The sequence below is a fragment of the Mustela lutreola genome, chromosome 14, assembly GCF_030435805.1.
Source record: "Mustela lutreola isolate mMusLut2 chromosome 14, mMusLut2.pri, whole genome shotgun sequence".
NCBI classification, from domain to species: Eukaryota; Metazoa; Chordata; class Mammalia; order Carnivora; family Mustelidae; genus Mustela; species Mustela lutreola.
In genome coordinates, this window is record NC_081303.1 from 4,225,960 (window position 1) to 4,249,698 (window position 23,739).

At 45.4% G+C, this 23,739-nt stretch overlaps 1 protein-coding gene across 2 annotated transcripts in view; it reads left to right on the forward strand.

Annotated features, from left to right (window-relative positions):
• The window catches only part of DNM3 (dynamin 3), a 533,795-nt gene that overhangs the window by 484,965 nt on the left and 25,091 nt on the right, over positions 1 to 23,739 (forward strand). For both annotated transcript variants that reach the window (XM_059147002.1, XM_059147003.1), the window contains one exon: positions 20,058 to 20,222. In XM_059147002.1, the coding sequence (XP_059002985.1) occupies positions 20,058 to 20,222 (165 nt within the window). The remainder of the gene's footprint in view (positions 1 to 20,057; positions 20,223 to 23,739) is intronic.

Genomic DNA, 23,739 nt, shown 5'->3' on the forward strand with positions numbered 1-23,739 from the left:
CCGTCCCGTGCCACCAGGTCGCCGGGCGGTGACTCGGACCGGGGCGTCCCTGAACCTACAGGAAACATAAGCTCCGTGTCCGGACGCCCCGACCCAGCGCGCGCAGGGGGTGCGGGCGCCCCGTGGGGGGGGGGGGGCGCCGAGCCCGGGGGAGGCCGCGTGGACCCGCCCGCCCGGCCCGTGTGAGCGCGGCCGCCCCGCCCGCCCCGGGCCCACCGCCTTCCTCGGGGCTCTCCGGCCGCGCCCCTGCGGCGAGTCCCCCCACCCCCTCCCCATCCCCGAGCTCGGTCCGCCGCCCTCGGGGTCCGCGCTGTGGGACACGCCCGTCGGCCCCGCGCCCGCACACCCCGAGCGGCCTGTGGGCGCCGTTTCTGTAATCGGGGCGGGGGCGTCGCGCCCGAGCAGAATTTGCAAACTCGCCGGATGTCGACCGAATGGGGGTGGGGGTGGGGGGTGGGGGAGGGGTCGCCGCAGGCGCTGCCCGCTGCGTGCGCCCCCGCGGCCCCGGGCACACCTCCCGCGACCCGGACGGCGGCCCCGACGCGGCGGCACAGGGGGCGGCGGCCGAGGCCCGGAGGACGTGTCGGGTCGTTCATGGAAATGCTTCTAGACGATTCCTGCGGCTCTTTCCCTTGAGCTCCTGTGTTTGCTTCTGCTTCGGAGCAGCGTTGTGCCGAGCGCTTTCACGGGGCACCTGCCCTCCGCCAGCGCCGCGGACCCGGCTCCGGGACACACGACCTTTGCCCCATTTTCCCCTAAAACACAGAACTTTCCTTTCATCCGCTTCTGCGGAGACGGTGCAGGGGGATGCACCAGACACCCTGGGCTGCTCCCCGGCCCGCTGAAATGAGTCGGGGGGAATAGCTGCTGTTTGCTTATGGCCCCAAACCACAGTCCATATGGATATGTCAGCCGCGGACTCGGGTTTCCTAAGGCGCTGACCTCCTCCTCGGCTACTCTGCCTCCCAGTAATAACTCACTGGGCCGCCTTTAAAATCCATCCAGGCAGGTACGAGGCCGAGAGGAGCCCCAAATCGTTCTGGAAATAGAACTTTTTATTTAAAAAACGCCCAGTTTTCTCCGACGTACGTTACCTGCCAGCGCCAGGAAGCTCCTTATTTACCACAGAGCTGAACCGCCATCTGATGCCTTTTGATTCCTTCTCTTTGTGTTTTAATTCGAGTGTAGAACAAATGTTTCCTATTTTATACGTAATCGCCTAGGTATTTTTGTGTAGAATAACTTTCTTTTCTCCAACCTGAAAAATCCCAATTTGTTTAATTTGGCTTCCAGGTCTACTTCCAGTGATTTCAGCAGTATTATTGATATCTGCTCAGCATTCCACCTCTCCCTTGCATTTGAGCAGGGCCGCCCCAGACAGGATGCAGAGCCCCTGGAAGGTTTCTAACCAGTTCTGAGAACAATGGGGCCATTGTGGGGTAGCACTCTGGGCTCCCTGTTGGTCCTGCATTCCAGCCCTGTTAGTCTTTCAAACTATACACGGATTTCAGGTTGGTCTGCGGTTCCTTGTGACACCTCGCTCTTTGTCTGCCCTGTTGGCTTCAGCCAATCTGTCCTCATGTTCTAATCTTTGCTTTTTCTCTTTAGGACAAGGAGTGCGCTCTTTAAGACGGAGTGAAGTAAGTTTAGGGAAAATGAAAGGAAATCTACTTCACATAACAGGTTATAAACTTAGTCCCAAAAGGTAGGGGCTGGCAGGAAATGTAAATGAATTCAAAAAACCTTCTTAGCCAAATTTATGAATGAGAGCCATAAATGGCTACTAAGAAAACCAGGGCTAGGCCTGATTTTTACGGTTGGAGTCAGAGAGTCCCCTCAAGGCCACCTCCTACAGGAGGTCTCTAGCAGTCGGCGGAAATGGCTGACCTTGGGCCTGGCCAGCATGAGATTTCCCGAGCACCCTGTGTCCTCAGCGCCTGTCCCTTCTCTGTCCTATTGGGTCCCAGAAAGACCTTCCTGGTCTGTTCTGGGATAGGCAACTTTCTTTTTGAAATAACTTCTTCTTTTTTTTTCCTTTACCGTTCGACCATCTGCCTACCACAGTGCCAGATATGACCGTCCGTTAGGGAGCAATGACGTCTGTCCAGTGGAAACTAGCTGAGATCACATTTGGATCCTTAAACATAGATACTTTCTTTTATGTGAAGTCAGACCCTACTGTTTCCTGGGAATTTTCAGACCTAAGACCATAAATAGCATTTCGGCTTCAGCCTGTATCCTGTCCTCAGGAGAACCTTCAGTCCCCTCGCCCCTTCTGCCCTTTCCAATCTCTGTCTCCTTCCTGCTCACCCCGGGACACTTTTAAAATACAGATGCCCCGCCCACATCACTCACATCACAGCCTCTCTGTGAGTGGGGCCCAGGCATCTGCATCCTTCCAGATCATCCCAGGCTCTTCTTGGCAGCCGAACCGAGAGCCTGGCCGCATAGGTTGTGTTAGACTATGCCCTCAGCTGGAGCGCCCTGGGCATCATCTCAGTGCCTCCTACGCACGGTTCTGCCCCTCCCCCAGCCTCCCCTGCTGAGTGTTTCCTGCTGATGACGGGGACACTCCCTGCACAGGTCCACACCACCGGGTGCTTCTGCGGTCTGCTGTCTCTGTCCTTCCAAATGCGAACTCCTAGTAAAAGAAGATTTGCTGCAAAAATCTCCCCCTTGCAAGTTTCTGATACCAACACATAAAAGGATTTTGGTTTCCTCCTACTCCCCTCTTTGTGGACGAACATGTCACCGGATCCAAATACAGTGGCCCTGCATGTCAGTCCCTCGATTTCCTTCCAGACAAGCGTGTCACCTCTTTCTCTCAGAGAGCATGGAGGCCGACTAGAAGAAACTGCCAGGACCCTCCTCTTCATTCTTCCCTGTTCCCTTCTCAGCCTTCCCTTAACTGTACCAGAGGAACGATCCGCCTTCTTTAGTAAACACTGTGGGAGAGCTCCTGAAATACGTCCCAATACAGCGGGAAAGGCCTCGTAGGGAGCAATTAATAATAATTCGGGGGGGGGGGGGGAGTGTAGATTTTTAAGAAGAAAAAAACATTTAAATAAGCTCTGAATATGTGGGAAGGAGAGATCACTTCTAATGGATTTCACCAGGGAAGAGGGTGCCACAGGGGCCTGACATATGGGCCAGGCCTTGGATAACAGAAGGACTGTAGCAGTCAGATTTTAGGCAGAAGGGCGGTCATATCCGAGGGGGCAGCATGGCCAAAAGCACCAGGTTGTGATGTGCACGTTTTGATCTAGAAATAGTGACTGGCTACGTAGAGCTGGGATGTGGCCTAGAAGGTAATTCTCTAAATACTTCTCCTTTGCCAATACCCGGAGTCTCTTGTGTTTTTGATATCCTCTCAAATCTCACGCACACAGCTGCCTTCTCTGGTGTCTTTGGCCTTTTGTTGACTGGCTCCTTTTTTAGCTTCATCTATACACGTGTCCTCCCTGCCCTATAAGAGACATTCTGCGACCCCGATATGCTGACAAGTACCACGCCATTCCTACCCCAGACAATAATTAGTCTCTAGTCTTAACCTCCTTACATAAACTTAGCCTGAAAACAGCTGCCATAGTTATCTTCCTGAAACATCACTGGACTGTGTCCTTTAAAAAATGCTTATCACCATGTCCTCCCCAATATTTCCCCCAACGTATCCAGCTAACTTCCACCTCGGTTCCTTTTGTTCCCCTTGCCTGCACGCCTTCTTGAGGTCTGCATGGCCCAGTACAATCAAGCCAGGTCTCACCTGCTCTCTCTCTGTGGCTCTGAAAACTCTAGAAGTCACTCCTCTCTTGGGAAGCTGATTACACTTAAAGGCTTTATCATAGTACAGAGGACTTACCATGTGCTGTGATTATGACTCGTTTCTTGTCACTCTGCTCCTCCCAGATAGATGGTAAACTTCTTTTTTTTTTTTTTTAAAGATTTTATTTATTTGACAGACAAAGATCACAAGCAGGCAGAGAGGCAGGCGGGTGGAGGGGGGTGGTGGTGGGGAGAAGCAGGCTCCCTGCAGAGCAGAGAGCCCGATGCGGGTCTCGATCCCAGGACCCTGGGAATCATGACCAGAGCGGAAGACAAAGGCTTTAACCCACTGAGCCACCCAGGCGCCCCAGATGGTAAACTTCTTAAGAGTACAGATTGTGTTGGGCTCCTCCCTCTCACCTCCCAGGGCACCAAGTACGTTTCTCACCCTATGTTATGTTTAATACATAGCATGAACTGATTGTAGTAATTCCCTGTTCCTCAGTACGCTGGTTTAGGCCAACATAAAGACTCTACAGAGAGGACAGCAGGACATCGTGTTTGCACTATATGTGAGGGGCTCTACTCTCTACTCTACAATATTAATATCTATTCTGCATATCAAGTTTGATGTAGTTGCCTCTACCGAACTCAAAAAGAGTCAGTTACAAAGTCAAAATTGAGCCTAGAGATTAAAGTACCAAATAATCAGGAATATGGGGTAGAAGAGCCCATTAGTGATATCCAGGTGGGTTAAATCTGGCACATCCAAACTGGGGAATGGACCATTCCATTGTCCATCTACAGGACAAATGACCACAACAACAGATTTCAGGGAAAAAGGAGAGAGAGAGAGAGAATGAGATGGAGGAGAAATCTTTAGACTAAAATAACCCTAAGAGCTGTATCTGCCAATCCTAGCACATGGACTTATTTGGATTCCAATTCAAACATGTATCCTTAAAGACATTTTTTAGAGACAGTTGGGGGAGTGTACTGTGAACACAGAATACAGTTGGCCCTTGAACAATGTGGGGCTCAGGGGAGCCCCATGCCCTGTGCGGGATAACTTTTGACTCCCCCAAAACTGAACTATTAGTAACCTATTGGCCAGAAGCCTTACCAGTAATATAAACTATTAGCATACACTTTGTATGTTCTATGTGTTCTAGACTTTATTCTTTCAGTAAAGTAAGCTAGAGAAAAGAAAATTATCAGAAACCTTAAAGAAGAGGAAATACATTTACAGGATTTCTCTGTATTTATTGGAAAAAAATGTGCATAAACGGACCCATGTGGTTCAAACCGGTATTGTTCAAGGGTCAACTATATTTGTAATGTTAAGAAATTATTGTTAATATTTTTAGGTGTGCTAGTATTGTGGCTATGTTTTTCAAGGTTCCTTTTCTTTTAGGAATGCATACTAAAATATTTACAGGTAAAAGCACATGGTGCTGGAGTTTGCCTCAGTGTTGTTGGGGAACATGAATGGGACAAGGGTAAGCACATGGCCAGTTGTTGAGGCTGAGCATTGAGCACCTGGAGGTTCATTTCTGTTATTCTCTTTACTCTCTCTGCACTTTTACATATATTTAAATTTTCCTGAATGAAAGGACTTAAAAAGTCGTTACTGATGTTAAATGATTCTTGTTAAATATTTTGTGTGTGATAGTGATATCATGGTTATGGTTTTTGAAAAGGAGTCCTTATCTTTTAGAAATACCAACTGGAATATTAATGTGTGAAATGATAAAAAATTAATTGCACAAGTTATTGCGGTTTAAAAATATATATATAGTAAAGTGAAAACACAAAATGTTTACCTTGGCTCTGAAAAAATTTCATATCCCCAGGGATACATCCCTAAACCCCAAAAGTCGAGAAACAGTAATACTTTAGGTATGTAAGGCCTTCCCTGTGTTTTACCTGCTTTTTACCAAAAGATACGCCCAGATTAAGGGGTAATGGGAGTTGTGCAGCCTATAGGTGGGGCCTCCGGAAGGGCAAAAATAAGCAACACTGGTTGTGAGTTGTCTTCATCCTTTAAGATACAGGATCTGTGATGAGTTGTGGCTTTAAAACTCTTTGGTTTTATTCCAGGTACCATCAGCCCTCAGTGGATATGCTTTGAGACGTACTTACACAGTCCTAGGTTTTTTAAAACCCTCAGGCTTTCCCCGATACCAGTTTAATTCGTAAATTCATCCTCAGCCCATTGACCAACTTTTCAATGAAACATGGATTATTAGCACATTTATCTGATGTGGGGAGGAAAGAGAGTCTTGTGTCTGTGATGAAGGTATTTATGCGCACCAGAGTGATCATTAGGCTAATACTGGATCCCGGCTGAGGGTCTGGAAAAGTTAGAAAAATCATTCGTGGATGAGGAAGGATTGAGTGTGCTACTAAGAGCTTCGTCATTTCGAGGGGATTCCTGTCAAGCATATGGCTCTCTCTTCTTGTCATCCTAAAGCCATAAACACTCACGGAACTTCATCCTCCTACTGACAGTGTCTCAATAAAAGTTAAAATTAACTATACAACCTGTTAACTTAATGAAATCACTTTATGCTCTCTCGAAGTCTCATTTGATACTATAACCCAAGGAGATAAAACTTTGAACACTTAACTAGGAAATGTAGGATTTATCAAGTGGCCATCCTGAAAATATGAATCTAATATAAACATTTTTATCAGAATGAATCAGCAGTATTGTTTTAGCAGTGGAACTGGCACTTAAGAATAAGATTGTTAATAAGCAATCCTTCATAAAGTTTTTTTTTTTTTTTAAAGCATGTTGTTTTTTAGAACTTAAAAAAGCACTTTATATGAAAGATATAATACCATGGACCTAATTTGTACTTACACAGTCCAGTGCAGTAGCCACTAGCTATGTGTTGTTCCAGAGCCTTTGAAATGTGGCTGGTGCCAATTGAGACATGCTGTAAGCATAAATGCACACTGGAGTCCGATACTTGGTACGAAAACAGAAAAGAATGCAACTATCTCGTTAATGATTTTTATATTAATTACATGTTGAATTTGTTTGCTAGAGCTGCTATGACACAGGGTCCTGCAAAGTGGCCTAAACCACAGAAATTTATTTTCTCACAATTCCAGAAACCAGAAACCTGAGATCAGTGTCAGTAGGGTTGGTTTCATGGGAGGCCTCTCTCCTGGGTTTGTGGCCTCTCTCCTGTGTTTCTTCTTATGTCATCACATGACCTTCCCTCTGTGTGCTCGGGTCCTAACCTCTCCTTATGAGGACACCAGTCACAGCAGCTTACAGCCGACCTGAATGGTCTCATTGTAATTTAGTTATCTCTTAAAAGGTCCTCATACAGTCCCATTCTGAGGTACTAGGAGCTGGGACTTCAGCACATTTGGGATGGATACAACTCAGCCTATAAACACATCAGAATGGTAGCATTTCTTTAAGTGATAGTATTTTGGATATGTCTGCTTAAATGAAACATCATTAACGTGCATTTCACTGGCTTTATTTGGCATGACTGCAGAATGTGGCTTACGTTTTATTTCTACTGGACAACGCTGTATTTGATTTCTTCAGAATGTTAGAACTCTGGAGCATCACCTGTCCGAGGAGCAAGAAAAAGGTCTAATTTTTAAAAACTTGTCACTTTCCATTTAATTTCACTTTTAGTACCCAGTTCTACCGAGGTGCGGTGAGTGAGTGAACGCAGTGGGAAGGGTGTATTAAGAGCGGGAAACGTACGCGAGGCAAGCTGGTCAGGGTCTGATTCAGTGATTTTCAGGCCCTTCCCCTCCCCTCCGTGAGCTTCCATTCCCTCCTCCTAAAGAGGAAAAACGGGAATGGCTGACATTTACTGAGTGTTTATTACGGGCCAGGCTCTCTTCTGAATGTCTACACCAGCTGTTTACTTAATCTGCACAACCCTTGAAAGGTAATAATTATAATATATATTATATAACATATAAATCATTAAATTTTATATTAATTATTTAAATTATTAAATTATTATATAAATATATATAAAAAGTTAATAAATATATAATGTAATTATATAATAAAAATAAAAATAATATAAATATAACATTGTTACTCTGTTGGACAGAAAAATGAAGTATCAGAGATCAGTGAACGCCCCCCAACTTCCCAGGGTTGGAACCAAGTGGTCTCACTCTGCCTCACCCTTTGTTCCCCATGTGCTTCTGTCCCCCAAGACTGTCGCAGGACAAACTGAGATACTGTATGTGAATGCGTTTAACATGCACTCTTTTGTCTTTTCCTAGAAATATTCCAGATAAAGCTAGCGTTTTTCTCTTTTGACTGGCAGCTCCACCTGTCTTCCTCGGCCTGGTGATTTTAGAGCTAAAGGAAGGGACTGTGTCCGTGTTTTTGATCCATGATTGAACCACACAGTCTTTGGAAGGATTCTTAGAAAGTCACCAGTTGTAGCTCACTCTCTTGCTCCTTGGAGCTCTAGTTTTTCCCAGCATGCCCAGAAGATTTTGCTGGAGTTCTTGTAGTAACTGGGTGCTCCCCAGTTAGGTCATATTTCTGAATGGCTCTCATGGCTTATATGAAGCTGGGACGCACTTCTTTTTCTTCTGGTCATTGTATGTCAGAGCTGGAAGGGCCTCTCGGTGCCTCTCGTGCTCAGGCAGGCAGTGAAGGGCCTGATGCCTTTAGCACAATAAACCCACAAGTATTGATTGGTGAGATGGTAGCCCCGTTTCTTTCTCTGTTGCAGAAAACAGTCTCAAAGGCTTTGCAGGGGACCTTTTGAATATTTTTTAACCAAGCTCATATTTATGAATTTTGCAAACCCATTTAAGTCATTTATATCAATTATCTCAAGTAATACAAACAGTTAACTTCTGTCCAGCTCTCGCTCTGTCAGGCGCTGTGCTTGTGCGTCTCGTCAGTGACACTGTATTTCGTCTCTACACCAGCCGCTCCTGTAACATGTGTCAGATGTCAGCCTTGCTCCCTCTTACAGCGCAGAGATTAAGGCCTAGGGAGGCTGGCGGACTTCTTCGCTTTAATTTCACTGGAGTCACAAAACGAATTAGTGACAGAAACAAGACATGAATATAGTTCATCTGATTCTGTAGTTCATAGTCTTAGTTACTGTTCTAAATCGCTGCTCAAACCAGAGTGGTTTGGGAGCGTGGGGTAATCTAGAGTCAGGTAGACTTTTTTTTAATTATATTTGAAGAATGTTAGAAATGTGTGTTTAGTCCAAGTATTTTCCTTACAGTTTCTTTGATTTGCGGGTTCTCCTACAGACCTAGTGGAGTGTGTTACTTACAGGAGTATGGAAGATATCGTTAAGTGAGACACGGGTTCTGTTGAAATGGTAGGAATTGCCATCCAGAATTATTTCATTGATTTATTTTAATGCTTTTTAAATTTTAATCACACATACCATCTTGGTATTGCATAAAATATGCTTCCTTAAGCCATGTGCATTTCAGTCTTGAGCCCTCCAAAAATTGGTATCTTGCCATTTCCATTTTTTGTGTATTCCCAGGTATTTTATAAATGACTGTGGAATGTTGCTAGAAATTGTATTGAATTAGATGGATAATGTTGTCACATTTCTTTTTCAGTGCCTTTGGCCACCAGTGTAGAATGAAACTTGGTGATGATCATTTCAAAGAGGTTTTACTCTTTAATTCAGAAATCATTATACCTATTTTAAGTTGAAAGTATTTATATGAATTGAGTAGACATAAGCAATTGGCAGGGGGGATATTATAGTACTCACTAATAATAACATTTCTAAGAATTTTGAAGCCATAGTTAGGAAAGAAGAAATTGGGGGGAAATGGTGAATGCAAGCAGTAATGTGTTTTTCTTAGCAATATTTACATATCCAATCTAAAGTTACCTTGTTATTCTATAAAGGAACATCTTGTTCTGGTCATAAAAAGCATTATTTGAAATTGTAATTTCATCAGTGTTTATTAGTGGTTATAGTCTGATTTCTGCTCCTAAACTACTTTAAAAACAGTCTAGGGAAAGAAAGTTTTAAGAAACCACCTCAACTTTTTCTCTTATACCTCAAGCCATCTTTACCAATCTTATTAACACAGCCCTCAGTGCAATCTCTTGTATATAAATTTTAAAATACTACACGCTTTCTCCTAATAATCGCCCCCATCCAGTTTACCTTAGAGTAGTTTTGTTTTTTGTTATAAATGCTGCCCTCCCTTAGTTGCTGATTTTAAAGCGATCTTGCCTTTGTTCGTTTTTGCCGCTCTGTGAGGAGTAGGCAGAACTTGAAGCAAACGTCCCAATCAAGGTGAAGCAAAGAAACTTTTGTCTTCTGTACATTATTTCTGCCATATTGTGACTCAGGCAATACATGCAATTTCAGGAAAGGGATAGAGAGAAGTAGCAAAACAATAAACTACTGACAAAATGGCTATTACTTCCAGCATATAGATCTCTGTGGAATCAATCGATTTTTCGATATCAGAATTTTTAGCATTTCCAGTATATTGTATTCTTATCATCTTCATGAATTTCTATTTTCTGCACACTGGAGATTTGCCTACCTTGTGACAAAGCCCTCTACATTTTAGTTTCTCTCTTAATTGGGAATGAGTATTTACAGAGATGTAAGTTCTATTTGGGGCAGCTTTGGAAGTACCTTTCCAGTTCTGGGGCACGTCCATGCATGCTGTCTGTCTGGTGGCCCGGACATTGTTACCTCCAGAAATGTTCTCTCTTTGAAGACTGGGAACAAGGGATTTATGACAGCTCAACTCGGCAGATTGGTTCTGATTTTACTTTAATCTCTCCTATTAACAGAAACGGATCTAAATTTTCTAGAACAGTTTATAGATTCTTTATCTGGATCATCTGGTAAAGCCATTGGGCCCTGGTATGCCTGACAGAGGGGTACGCACTAATTCACATGTGGGGATGGCTGAGACAGTTGTCTTGAGGTTTGGGGGAAATTCTCCAGTTGACTCCAGACGACGACTTTATCCAGGACAGTGGTCAGGGGAGCCTGAAGAAATGTGAAATCCTTGACTCTAATGACTTCTTTAAAAGCTTGGTCATTTTGTTTCTCTACTCCTGCAACAAGTCATGATTCTACGCACAGTTTGACCCTCGTGTGTTTTTAATCCGTGGCATTCTTTTCTTATTTACTAAGACGTTCTTGAATGTAAAGCAAGGGGTATCGTATTTGCACTGTACTCTGAAGGATTATGTACCTCAAGAAGCTTTCAGTTGGGCTGGGGAAGGGACGTGTGTGCACCTGAGATACAGGACGGGGCTGAGCGGGCTAGGCTAGATGTTCAGATGCAGGGAGGAGCTGGAGGAGCGGAGCTGTACTTCAGAGGCCCCCCTCAGAGACACCGCAGAACTGCTAAACCATGAGGGGGGGCAGGTGGACTTGGAAGGAAGAGCCTCAGGTTGAGAGAACATCCCGAGTAAGTGATTTATTCATCCCAGCTCTTCCGGACAGGGGCAAGAGAACTTCACGTCAAGCCAACCCAACTTCTAAAAAATAACAGAAAGCAGTTTACTGGCTGGTGTAACTGCACAAGCGGAGACACGGCTGTCACAGCCAGATGCACACCCTCGCATGATGTCTGGAGACACCTGCCTGTCGCCATCTCTCAACTATGCCCTCTCTGCTGGCGCCACTGGCAGCAGGTTTGACTCCTCTCCACTCTGAGGCACACCTGCCTTCGGGCTGACTTCTTAGAAAGCTGTCCGTCCTAGATGGAAGGAAGCTTCTCCTTGTTAAGAGATCTGACGAACGTGCCCTGATTGGCTTTGCACAGTGACGCGCCATCTCTGCCATCGGTTAGGCCGGGTGGGCGGAGAGAGTGGCCCCACCTGACCTCTGCAGCCTGTCAGCTCCAGCCCACACGGCTGAGGCGGGGGCGGGGAGGCTCCCCAACTCGATCTTTAGTCTGCCCACAACGGAGGCAGAGCAAGACCTTGTGCTCGATTGGAAAGACTAAAGATGGATGATTTTTGACTCACTCTCTCTTCTTTAGAGAAGTAAAGGTGAACTAGTAGAGCAGGACCAGGGTTACTCCCCATCATAGCCCTTCCTGATTCTCGCTTCTCTGAACTCTTGAAGCACGTGCGAGCTCCACTAAGCAACATAACGTTGAATCACATACTGTTTTGTGATCTATAGTGAGACTGTTACTATGTTAGGGTATATGAACTGATTGTTAGTCTAACAATCAATATCCTCTTGATTGTTAGAGATCAACAGGATATGTGTGTGTGCATACATGCGTGTCAAGATAGATCCACAGATAGATAAATGATTCTTTTTTAAAAAAAAAATTTTATTTATTTACTTGAGAGAGAGACAGTGAGAGAGAGCATGAATGAGGAGAAGGTTAGAGAGAGAAGCAGACTCCCCGTGGAGCTGGGAACCCGATGCGGGACTCGATCCCGGGACTCCAGGATCATGACCTGAGCCGAAGGCAGTCGTCCAACCAACTGAGCAACCCAGGTGTCCGATAAATGATTTTTTATATGGAATTGGCTCACATAATTTTTGTGATTCTGGCCGGCAAGTCCAGAATGGGAAGGGTGGGTTGGCAGGCTGTAGTCCCAGGAGAGCCATTGTTCAGGTTCAAGCCCAAAAGTAGTCTTCTGTAGAACGAGAAAGAGCCATGTTGCAGATGAAGTCTGAAGGCAGTAGGCAGGAGAATTCCCTTTCGCTGGAGAGGGCCAGTCTTTTTGTCCTATTCAATCCTTCAACTGATTGCGTAAGGCCCACCTACATTATGGAGAACAATCTGCTTTACTCAGAGTCTACCAGTTTCAATATGAATCTCATTCAAAAATACTCTTACAGAAATACTGAGAATAAGGTTTGCACCACATATCTGGGTACCAACTCAAGTTGACACACAAAATTAACCATCAAAAATTGTTTTTATGTTTACCTTATTGTATTTGATCCTATTTTCTGGAAATTTTTCTTTGGAAATACTGTTTCCTGCTTTACTACGCCAAAGAAATGTGGATTTTTTTTTCCCCAATAAAAAGGGAATTTGTGTCAGTTGATTCTAATTCTAGTTCTCCTTAGAAATAGGGTTTTCTTTTTAACAAAGTTAAATTTTAAACATATTTTTGCCAAAAGACAATACTTGAAAAATAGTTTTGACCCTTTCAAAATGACTAATAGTATCTGAAACCAAAAAAGGTGGTGAGGCCAGTGGTTATTTTTAAAGAAACTGTTAAATCTGTTCTGCTAAGATCATTTATTGTTTAGGCAAAAGGTTATTGTGCTGTGGTAAGCAAACTGAGTATATAAAGATAAAAATTTTCCAAAACTAAATATTCACAAGTTTAGAGAAAATTCTCAAGATTGTTTAAATAGCAGTAGTCGATAATGTGTTTAAAATATATGAGTATTTCATATTCATAAACTTGCCTGTTAATACAAAGCAATATAGGACTTTAGATAGATTACAGATTAAAAACTAGATCGGAATGACTAAGACTTTGGGGCACCTGGGTGGCTCAGTCAGTTGAGCATCTGCCTTTGGCTCAGGTCATGATCCCAGGGTCCTGGGATCAAGCCCTGAGTCAGGCTCCTGCTCCGGGGACCCTGCTTCTCCCTCTCTTCCCCGCACGTGCTCTCTCTCATTATCTCTGTCACTGTCTCTCTCTCAAATAAATAATCTTTTTTTAAAGGAATTATACCTTCTGGGAGGACCTCAGGGCAGGTTCTCAGACTTCTCTAAGAATCCTCATATCCACATTTGTCTCTGCATTTGCGGATAAAAGCTATTGTTTCAAGGCATCTTTTTTTCTTTTCTTTTTTTTTTTTTTAAGATTTTATCTATTTACTTGACAGAGATCACAAGTAGGCAGAGAGAGAGAGGGAAGCAGGCTCCCCGCTGAGCAGAGAGCCCGACGCGGGACTCAATCCCAGGATCCCGAGATCATGACCTGAGCCCAAGGCAGCGGCCCTCTGGGCCACCCAGGCGCCCCTCAAGGCATCTTAAATGCAAATGCAAGGACTTGTCAGTTATAGGAGGGAAACCCTTCTCCGTATCCCTCCAGATCCTCCTTATTCATCGGGGGCGTCATTCAAATTGCTTATCAGAGCCGTAGGCCCTCATTGGCCCCACTCAGAAAGAGACTGTTAGCGGCTATTGGGCTGAGAGTTTGAAAAAAAAAAGAAAAAAGAGCCACCCATTGACATAGGTTTGTTGTTTTTAGTCAAGTACATATCTTTCCAATCCTATGTGGGTTTTTTAGTGGCTGTTTAATTTCACATTAATCACATAGTTTTATCATGTTTATCACGATGCCTTGTAGAGCTGGAAGGAGAGCAAGCGCGTAGGGAGAAGGAAGAGACAGTAGCAGGTTAGGAAGGGCAGTGATGACAATGACAGGCGCCGAGTCGGTCCCGCCTGCTCTGTCCCGTGAAGCACCGCTCCCAGGATCGGGTGAGATTTAGTGTCTCGTCCTGTCCCCGGGATGCTCCTGGCAGACTGGAGGCGGTGGAGGTCAGTGCGGCACTGGACTGCAGTCGCGCCTCCGAGCTGCAGACATCCGTAGACAGAGTCACCGGCGTCTTCCCGTCGCTGGCGTCCGCGGGGATGCGGACGGGACTGGGCCCGCCCAGACCAGGAGCTGTGCGGGCAGAGCTCCGTCGAAGCAGCCGAGCCGTCCCTCCCATGTGCCATCCGGCTCCCCTGCCTGCGCCCCAGTCTCTCAGGTCCCGTCCGAAACAGACACCCAGTCCCTCGGGAGATGGCCTGGGCCCTTGTCTTCAGAGACTCCCCACATTTCTGAAGTTCAAGGCTACACATCGGGCATAGACTTTAGTCCTAAGGACAGAAGAGTGAGCGCGTACCCAGTGTCTGAAATGTCACCCAGCCCGTGAGCTCTGTCTCTCGTGTGGCCATCCCCAGGGGCTGCCCTCGAAGCCCGGGTGCTGGAGCTCGGCCTCAAACCCGCGGACCCTTCTCACCTGCGCGCTCCCTGCCCGAGGGGAGGCTCACCAGCGAGCCCTGTCCTTCGACTTCCTTCGTACCCCTCTCGGCTCAGCTGAGACACCGAACCGGTAGTTTTGTTTAGATCATTAATGACATTCCTGTCACAGGGCAGCAGACTACAGTCTCGACTCCTCTCAAAGGCTTTCTAGGGCACATGTTTTCCATAGCTTTTGAGTTTGGTTTTTTGGGTTTTTACAAGTTTCGTGGCCTGACTCTGCAAATTAGCCTCGAACTTGCCTCCGCAAATTAGAAGACATATGTGGGGAAAGGTTTCAGGGAGACATTCTTCATAATACGGGGCTGGAAAATGCAAAGCTGCGTTAGCGTGGTGACACTATTTTTTGTCATGATGACCTGATTCACTAAGAAAAAGTTAAGTGATATTTTTCTACTGTTTAAGGTGGGGAAGAAATTGTATGACAATAAGAAGATGCTTAGAAAGGGGCAAGCATTGCTTATCTGGAAAAACAGCTTGTGTAGATCTGGAGGTTATGGTGCGATGCTCTCCACTGGTGAGAAGAGCCGCAGCAAACCCCCCGCCCCCATTAATTAGGAAGTTTATGCACATGTATTTGCCGGGACACTTTGCATTTCTGTCATTCCACTTTGAAAGAGTTGCAGTCACCTTAAGAAAATAACTTTATAGAGGTGGTTTCAGTGATCCTCCAAGAAGCCTATGACATAATTGAATAAGAAATTTAAGGAAAGAAAAGAGGTGAAAACAAAACACACGAAGCATAGACATCCCCCATCCAACCCACCTCTCTTGTAACAGTTGCTCTAAGGTACGGTGGGAATTATTTCCGGTGCGACTCTTTTGTCCTCTCACCTGTCAAAGTATTACGTCTCTAGGAGAAAGCTTTTAAATTAAAATGTAAAACAGACTGTTTTTTGAGTACCGTGCAAATAGCTTCACAGAAGGAAAATGACAATATTGTTTATAAACAAGTTACAGCGCTGAGTTGTTATTTTTCATTGTTTAAGTGGCTTTAGATCTCACAAAAGCTGTTTAGAACAAAATTGGCAATAGGAAGGCCGGTCCATTGTATTTTTCAGAAGAAAGCTGGTTTTCACAATATTATTCCCCTTTTGTAAACAGCATCAATGAACCTGCACATAAAAGGTTAAATGTTTGCAGACCGTTCTTCTTTGCCTCAAAGATCAGAGACAAATTACTATTTTTATTTTACATTCCCTTGATGAGGATAATGATAAACAGCTGTCACTTGGGTGCTTTGGCTGCAGAGGATCCCGCTGCCAGCCTGTAATGTAAACAAAGGAGAAATACACAGTCGTACACAGTGTACACACGCAGGGACAAGTACGACAGAGAATTTGGTTACAGCTGGGTCAGAGAAAAGGGAACATTGGCTCTCTGACATTACTCAGTTGAAAGAAAAAGTCCATCTCTGCACATTTCTCCCATTTATCTTAGATATATTAGAAAGGGCAAGCGCTCCTTTCTTTCTTTCTAAAATCCGAGAAGAAACTCAACTTGCATAACTTGCATTCTGAATTCTGTGACTCCCCGTCCCGTCCATGGTATTGTCTGAATATTTAAAGTTTACGTGTGACCACATATTATTTCCAAAAGCTAAAGAGAACTTCGAGTTGTTTTATGAGTTATTCTGGAATACTTCGTGGGGGGAGGGGGGTGCGCACGCGCGTGCGTGTGTATGTGTTGAGAATCGGTTCAGTGTTCTCCATTCACTCAACACTTTCCTTATTATTTGCATCTGGTTTTAAAAAGTGAAAGTGAACGTCTTCTGTGTGTTTTGATAGGCAGAAAGGAAAGTAAGGCTAAATGCTAAAAGTTGTGTGAAGTGGAAAAATTCAGTGTTTCTGTGTAAACATGCAGACTATGATATAATTTCTTGGTGTTTTATATTTCTGGAGGTTCTTTTAAAAATACTATTTACTTTGCTTTTCTGTTTCAGTCATTTTTTTTTTAAACAAGTAGCAATATTTCCATGACCTCTCTTTCCTGGAAACTCTTTTCACATTTATTATTTTATCTATGAAACTGACTTGACGTATTATGGATGTTTCAGTGTCTCCTAATACTTCTTGATTTTTTTATACTTACGGAAGAAAAAGAAATTTGTTAAAGTCGTATGCCTCTTATACTCCCTGAACCGATTTCAGCTCTCAGAGGCTCAGCGTGCTCTTCCAAGGGTGGGTGGCCAGTAACAAGATGGTTGTGTGGACTCTCCCAGCAAAGTGCTTCGCACAGTACCCAGAACGCGGCAAGTGCTCAGTGTTCCTGGGACAGCGAGATGTTGATGCTGAAATGTCATCCCTCCCGACTGTTAAACACCTTAGCAAAACCTCAGTGTATTTCAGATCAGAGAGGCAAACTGAATTGTATTTTATCCATTGCGGAGGTGTATGTCGCTTGGCATTAAAGCTGTTTTCCTCCCAGAGCCATCAGTCATCTCTTCTCATTTATATACATAATTTCATAATCACTGTATCATTCTCAGTGTTATCAAGTAGTCATGGGTCCGAACTCATCACCCTGGGGTTTCTCTGCTCTCCAGTGTCTCTGGCACGTAGTCAGGCACACTGGGAGCCCCTGGAAGGCACCAGAGCCGCTTCCTGGATTTAGGTAAACCCCTTGTGCGGTTGTTAACTCCTTCTCCCGTGCATGGAACTCTGTGCCGGGTGCTGAGAAGGGAGAGATAAACAAGACCCCAGAATCGAACAGGAGAAGAGCTTTAAAATGAGGCTGGTATTAAATCATAGAAGTGAATGAAAGACACAGAGGACGTGCAGAGGAAGGCGTGAGGGGTCTAGGGGCCAGCAGGAGCTTTGTCCAGAGGCGATGACGAAGCAAGGCTCTGAAAGATGAAAGACCTTCACGGTGGGGGGAGGGGGGTCCAGGCAAAGGGGACTAGCTTGCAGAAAACATGAAGGTGTTTTAAAAAAATACCCTTGCCATGGGGCGCCTGGGTGGCTCAGTGGGTTAAGCCGCTGCCTTCGGCTCAGGTCATGATCTCAGGGTCCTGGGATCGAGCCCTGCATCAGGCTCTCTGCTCGGCAGGGAGCCTGCTTCCCTCTCTCTCTCTCTCTGCCTGCCTCTCCATCTACTTGTGATTTCTCTCTGTCAAATAAATAAATAAAATCTTAAAAAAAAAATACCCTTGCCATTTTTATATTGCTTGAATTAAAAATGTTTCCTGCTCAAATTTTTTATCTTAAATTTTCATAGTGTGTGTTGAATGACAGCTAACTCTTACTCCATGAATGTTCAGAAAGGAAGGAAAGCAGCTAACATTTATCGAGGTCCCTGGCTAGGTCATCTCCTCTGTGTTATCTCCTTTAGCGTCTGCAAGTTTATGAGGGACGCGTATCCCCATTTTAAAGATAGGGAAACTGAGTTTAAATTACATCAAGTGACTGAAACGTGGCCACCCAGCCAATACACAACAGAGCCTGAATTTGAACCTGAAGTTTCCACTTTCAAATACATTATCCTTAAAATGACTTTGCAGGTACCACTGACTTACAACGTGGGCTCAGCGTGGAGCACATTTGCAGTGGTTCCTATACCCCAGGGAAAAGTTGGGAAACATGATTGTTTCTTCACTGCTGTGGCTTTACCTTCTCTCTACCTGCCGCTTTATGGCCTCGGCGTTTTACCCATTCGTCCTAGATCGCACTGTGCTTGTGTATCACCGATGAATAATAAAGAACTGAATCGAAGACTCAATTCAGTTCCCTCTCTCTCAGTGACCAAAGACCATTTCAAACCACTGTCATTTTTGAAACTCCCTCTACCTTGTGGGAGAAGCAGTAAGAGGCCTCCGTAATGGCCTTGTAGCTCTCACTCTGAATCCTGCGGTCATACTCTCAGGGTTGGAGGAATGAGTGTTGTGTTTTAGAGTGAGCACATTATTTTCATATTCTTTAAAGCTCTTATTTATTTATTTGACAGAGAAAGAGACAATGAGAGCAGGAACACAAGCAAGAGGTGTGGGAGAGGGAGAAGCAGTTCCTACCAAGCAGAAGCCTGATGTGGGACTCAATTCCAGGACCCCAGGATCGTGACCTGAGCCGAAGGCAGATGCTTAATGACTGACAGGCGCCCCTATTTTAATATTTTTAAAAATTATTGGATATTCCTGAGCAAGAGAAACCTATATAAATGATTAGGACCTATTTCTCTCCTTGTTATCGTTGACTTTGGAGGCCTACAAATATGCCTTTCACACATGCGTATTGATTCAAAGGAAAAGTTTGCCATTTATAGATCTGTTTAAACACAGGGCTTTGCCTAAAACTGATAGGATGATTGAAAACCTGGCAGATCAAAGTATGTACATTTCCAAGGAAAAGTACTTCATGTCTACAATGGAAGCAATAAATTATCCCCCCCTTTTTTTTGCATTTGTAATTAAATCTTTCCAAATGTTAGAAAGTAGCCAGACCACTAACAATATTTGTATCATGTTCTGGGGCTTAGATGGTTCAACCTGACTTGAAATGGAGACCATTTGTTCTAAATTGATTTCAATGCCAAGCCAATAGGTCAGCCCTTAATGACGAAGATGCCATTCCAGCCCAGCCTCTGGTGGATAAGCCAAAATTAATTAACTCAAGTCCCAAAGTATAGAAAACAGATGCTTCTCTCATGTTGCACAAATAAATTCTTTGTGTATAGATGTGTTCTGTTTTATTCAAAGAATAACAAGTTGGAAGTTAAAATTGTAAGTTTCCCACAATGGAGCCAGCCTTTAGTAGTGATGACAGAAGCATGAATTTACAGAGCAAATTCCAGCAAGTGCATGGAGAGATGAATTAGTCCCTTTATCTCTTATTTTGGCTCCAGGCCAGACCTAGGAGATTTAGTTTTAAAACCTGGGATCATCCAAATGCTGATCCATTCCTGAACAGACCTAGGGGTTCCAGAACAACACCGAGGTCATTTCTAATCTGTAGACCCCCAGAGGTTTGCATCTGCATCACTCACTTGGATTCAGTTCTTTGGCCAATTCGCAAATGGCTGAGGATTCCATTGTTCTCTAGAAGTCGGTTGTTCGGGGCACGGTTTATCTGGCTGGTCACCTCAGCATTCACGCAGAGGGGGTGCTTTTCCTAGGGTGTGGGTCTCTAAACGTGGAGGAGTAACTGCGTGGTTCTGCTCTCTTTTCAGAATTACCGGGTGTGTTAAAGATAAAGTTGGTCACCATCTAGTAATAGAACTCCCAAGTAGAGTGATCAGGAGGTGATCACCTGGTAACATACGGTATTTTGTTCTTCGGAAGGAACGTGAAATAACCCGTGTGTTCTTTCCTTTCCATTAGACTGAAAGTGATGAGAACGGCCAAGCAGAGAACTTCTCCATGGACCCGCAGTTGGAGAGACAGGTGGAGACCATCCGCAACCTCGTGGACTCCTACATGTCCATCATCAACAAATGCATCCGAGACCTAATTCCAAAAACAATCATGCACCTTATGATCAATAATGTAAGTGACAATCCGCTGTCTCACTTGAACCTCTGACCCGTCTCAGTGCGGAAAGTGCTCATATTCCCGTCAGTTTCTTTGTGGTATCGTCTGGGTGGCTGAAATACCCGCGGCCCAGGTTCCTCATTTTCTATTACTAGTGGTCAGTGACTGACCAGGGAAAGAAAATTTTGGAAACCCAACATGGGGCTTATAGGCACAGAACTGTGGAGTTCCCCGTTGCCTGTCTGCTCTGTGGGGTTCCCTGTCACCTTTGCTCCCAGGGAAGTGGAGTAGAAATGCTGAGCTGTGGTCACGGTGCGAGTTCATTGCAAAGCCGGCAATAAAATCAGATGCCTGGCTCCTAGACTTTGAGATTCAAAGCCAAAAATATTTATTCTTTTCTACACACAAACACATAGAAAATATGTTGATTTGATTATTTTCACCTTCTAAAAGCCATGGAATGCTATTTTAACCTGTGAAACGGCTTTTCGCCCTCTCCCCTTGGATCCAGAGTCAGACCACACCTCTTGTCTGCGGTTGGGGTGTGATGCCGCACATCTTCAGGCCTCAGACGAGCCCTCAGTGGATCGGGAGCATGTGGAATCCCGCCGTCCTCGTGGTTCCTTTACAGTAGTCAGGGCAGGATTCTTAAGTTATAGGATCTGGTTGGGGTCTTTTGGCAGCTACTGTATTAAAGTGCAAATAATATCAAGTTATTTGAGAAACTTTTAGATAAGAGGCCATAATGCGGTGTTGTATAACTGGCTCTTCTGACTCTTGAAAAGGAGACAGCAACATTTTTGGTCTAGCTGTCGTCTCGGGACGCCTTTTTATTTACGTCAATGATACATTATGAGCACTTGCTTGTAGCACACACAGATGAGCGCACAAACGTCCCGGACACGCCGGAATCCGGGAGAGACCTCTGCTCTCGCCTGGTTCTGCTCTAGAGTCTGTTGACCTCAGGACAAACCTGTTCACTTCTTTGCCTCCGTTTCCTCCATAAGTAAAATACGAATCATGGAAAAGGTACCTGACTTAGGGATTTATTTCAGAAGGTGTCTATGAAGAATATATGGGTAAGAAACCAATGTGGCTGCCTGCTTATTTCCGAACTGGAAAGAACCTTTACTCATATTTCAGGATTTCTTTCAAAACTGTGTTTGCAAACTTGACATTGTATTTGCGGTTCAAGGGGTGTTCATTCCTTGAAGAAAGGTTTCCGGGAAGAAACCCTTGAAGAAAACCGTTCTTGAAGCTCTAAGCACTGTGATTTTTAATCCTGCAAGGATTTTAATCCCGTGGTTTGTAATCCCTGCACGGGATTGCACGTTTTTACATAATCAAACAAGGTTGTCGGGATGCTTTGAGGTATCAGCAGTAAGGAAGCAATCTACTGGAAGTTCGGAAACCACGAATTCTGTTCTTCAGCTTAGTCCACGGCCTGCTGTGTGACCTGAAACAAATTATCTGGCCCCTCTGAGTGGAAGTCAGTCATGTTCTTATGATCAGAACAGAACACTGCACCGCCTCGCTGAATGGTCAGAGCACGGAATAAATGTGGCTCTGTGCCATTTTGAAAAATACAGAGGACTAAACAAATAGTCTGTGTATTTTTAAAATTACCCTCCTAATTTTGCTTAAATGGGTTCCGGTTGTTTTGCTGTGGTATATCCAGGCACTTCCTTATTTAGACATTTTCCTGATTAAGCATCATTCCTCTTCTCGCTGTTTTATCGCCAGTTGTTATTGCGGTCACCCGTTCAACACGGCGCTGCTCTGCACCACAGTAAATCATCAGCCCAAACCAGCACTTACTGTCTGTCGTGGGAGGAGTCGCCTGACACTAATTAGTTAAAAGGAAAAAGAAAAAAAGACCCTCCATCATACTTTCACCTTCTCAAGAAACCCGCACACACACCTACCCAGAGAGATCTGGGGGTAGGGGCCTCTCCCCCGCCAGTGTGTGCGTCGGCTTGAAGCGAGAGGCTGAGCCCCCACCGCCGGGGACTCTCCGTGGCCGTGGGGCTCTGCAGGCTGTCTTGAGAGAGACCTTGGCACGACAAGAATGAGAAAGAAGACCTCGACATCAGGACTCATAGGAATGGGGAAAACAGAGCCATCACGTAATGCTGGCTTCCCACCAAGTGATGGTTATCGTTGTTTTGAAATGAAACTTTCTGTATCTGTCAGAAAAAACTTCCACATGTCTCAGATGACCACGTTCCATGGAGTATCGTTTTGTCTGCTTTCTTTTACGAGACATGGACACGTAAAGATGCGACAATGACATGCACGTAGAAGTACCACCTGCTCCCCTAAAGGCCGCATGCTCAGGGCACCTTATTGGACAGAACGTCTGAGCCCCTCGTGTCTGCTCCAGGAGGGCCGCGTGGAGCACGAGGACCCGCCGCGCGGGAACCCCCAGCCCCGTGTCTTGCAAACATGTCGATGGCATGTTTGATGTTAAGATCTTCAAGGTGGAGAATTCATCGCAGAGTCACGAATGGAACAAGCGCGGCTCCTCGCTCGGAATCCCAGCCCGGAACCTGCTGCTCCCGCGACGGCTCTGGGCGGGCGCTGGTGTCCGGCACCACCGAGCGCCTGGCCCGGGGTCCTCGTCGGTCCTCAGTCGGTGGACAAGTCACCGTCGAAGGCCGCCCCGGGGCCTTTCCTCTTGGAAATGGGCCTGGCTGCCCCTGCCTTCTGAAAAAGAGTCTGTTTCAGCCAACTTTGGTAAAGTTCAGAATTTGGGGGGTAGTTTCCTTTGAAAGTTTACGTGAAACGTTCTGCCACGCAGGCCTCCATATGGAATTATTTAAGAAGTTTAAGGCCAGCAGTAAATGCCTCACTCAGACATACTGTAAGCCTTTGTCTGCCGAAGCGCCACAGCTGCTGGAGTGCTTAAGCTCGCGGGTAGCAGCGGCACAGAGGGACGGCACGTTTGTGGCCACAGAGACGGCACGTTTGTGACAGCCGGTCCCTTGGGCGTGCTGCCGTTGACGCGGCGGGGCTCTGTCCAGGACTTGCACGTTCACACCCGCCTCGCCCCCAGGGTGAGCACAGTCTGCAGCCCCCCCATTGCCCCCACCCCAGAAGATTCTCTGTGCCAGATCGGGAGAGGGACCCCAGCTTTACTGTGCACATCTGCAGGGCACAGCGGCTCAGGGGTCCATGGTGGCTCGCCCTGGACAGCCATCCCCGAGGCATGCATGCCTTCGCCCAGATTCTAAATGAAGGAACGGAGGCTCCAAGAGGTTACGTGACTCGCCCGGCGTCACACAGCCGGGGCTGGCAGAGTCCAGAGGAAAACCCAGATCTTGTCATCCTGGGTCAGGTGGCGCATGGGGCACGGTGGGTGAGCGCAGCCCCCTCAGACTCAGGGCTGCTCTGCCCAGAGCACGGGCCTGTGTGTCTTCCCAGAAGGCTCATTTAGGCAAAGATTTAATTAGGGTTTGTTTGAATATGAGAAACAAGGTTTTAAATCTTAACTAGTAATTCAAACAAGTCCAGGTAATACAAAATAGAATGT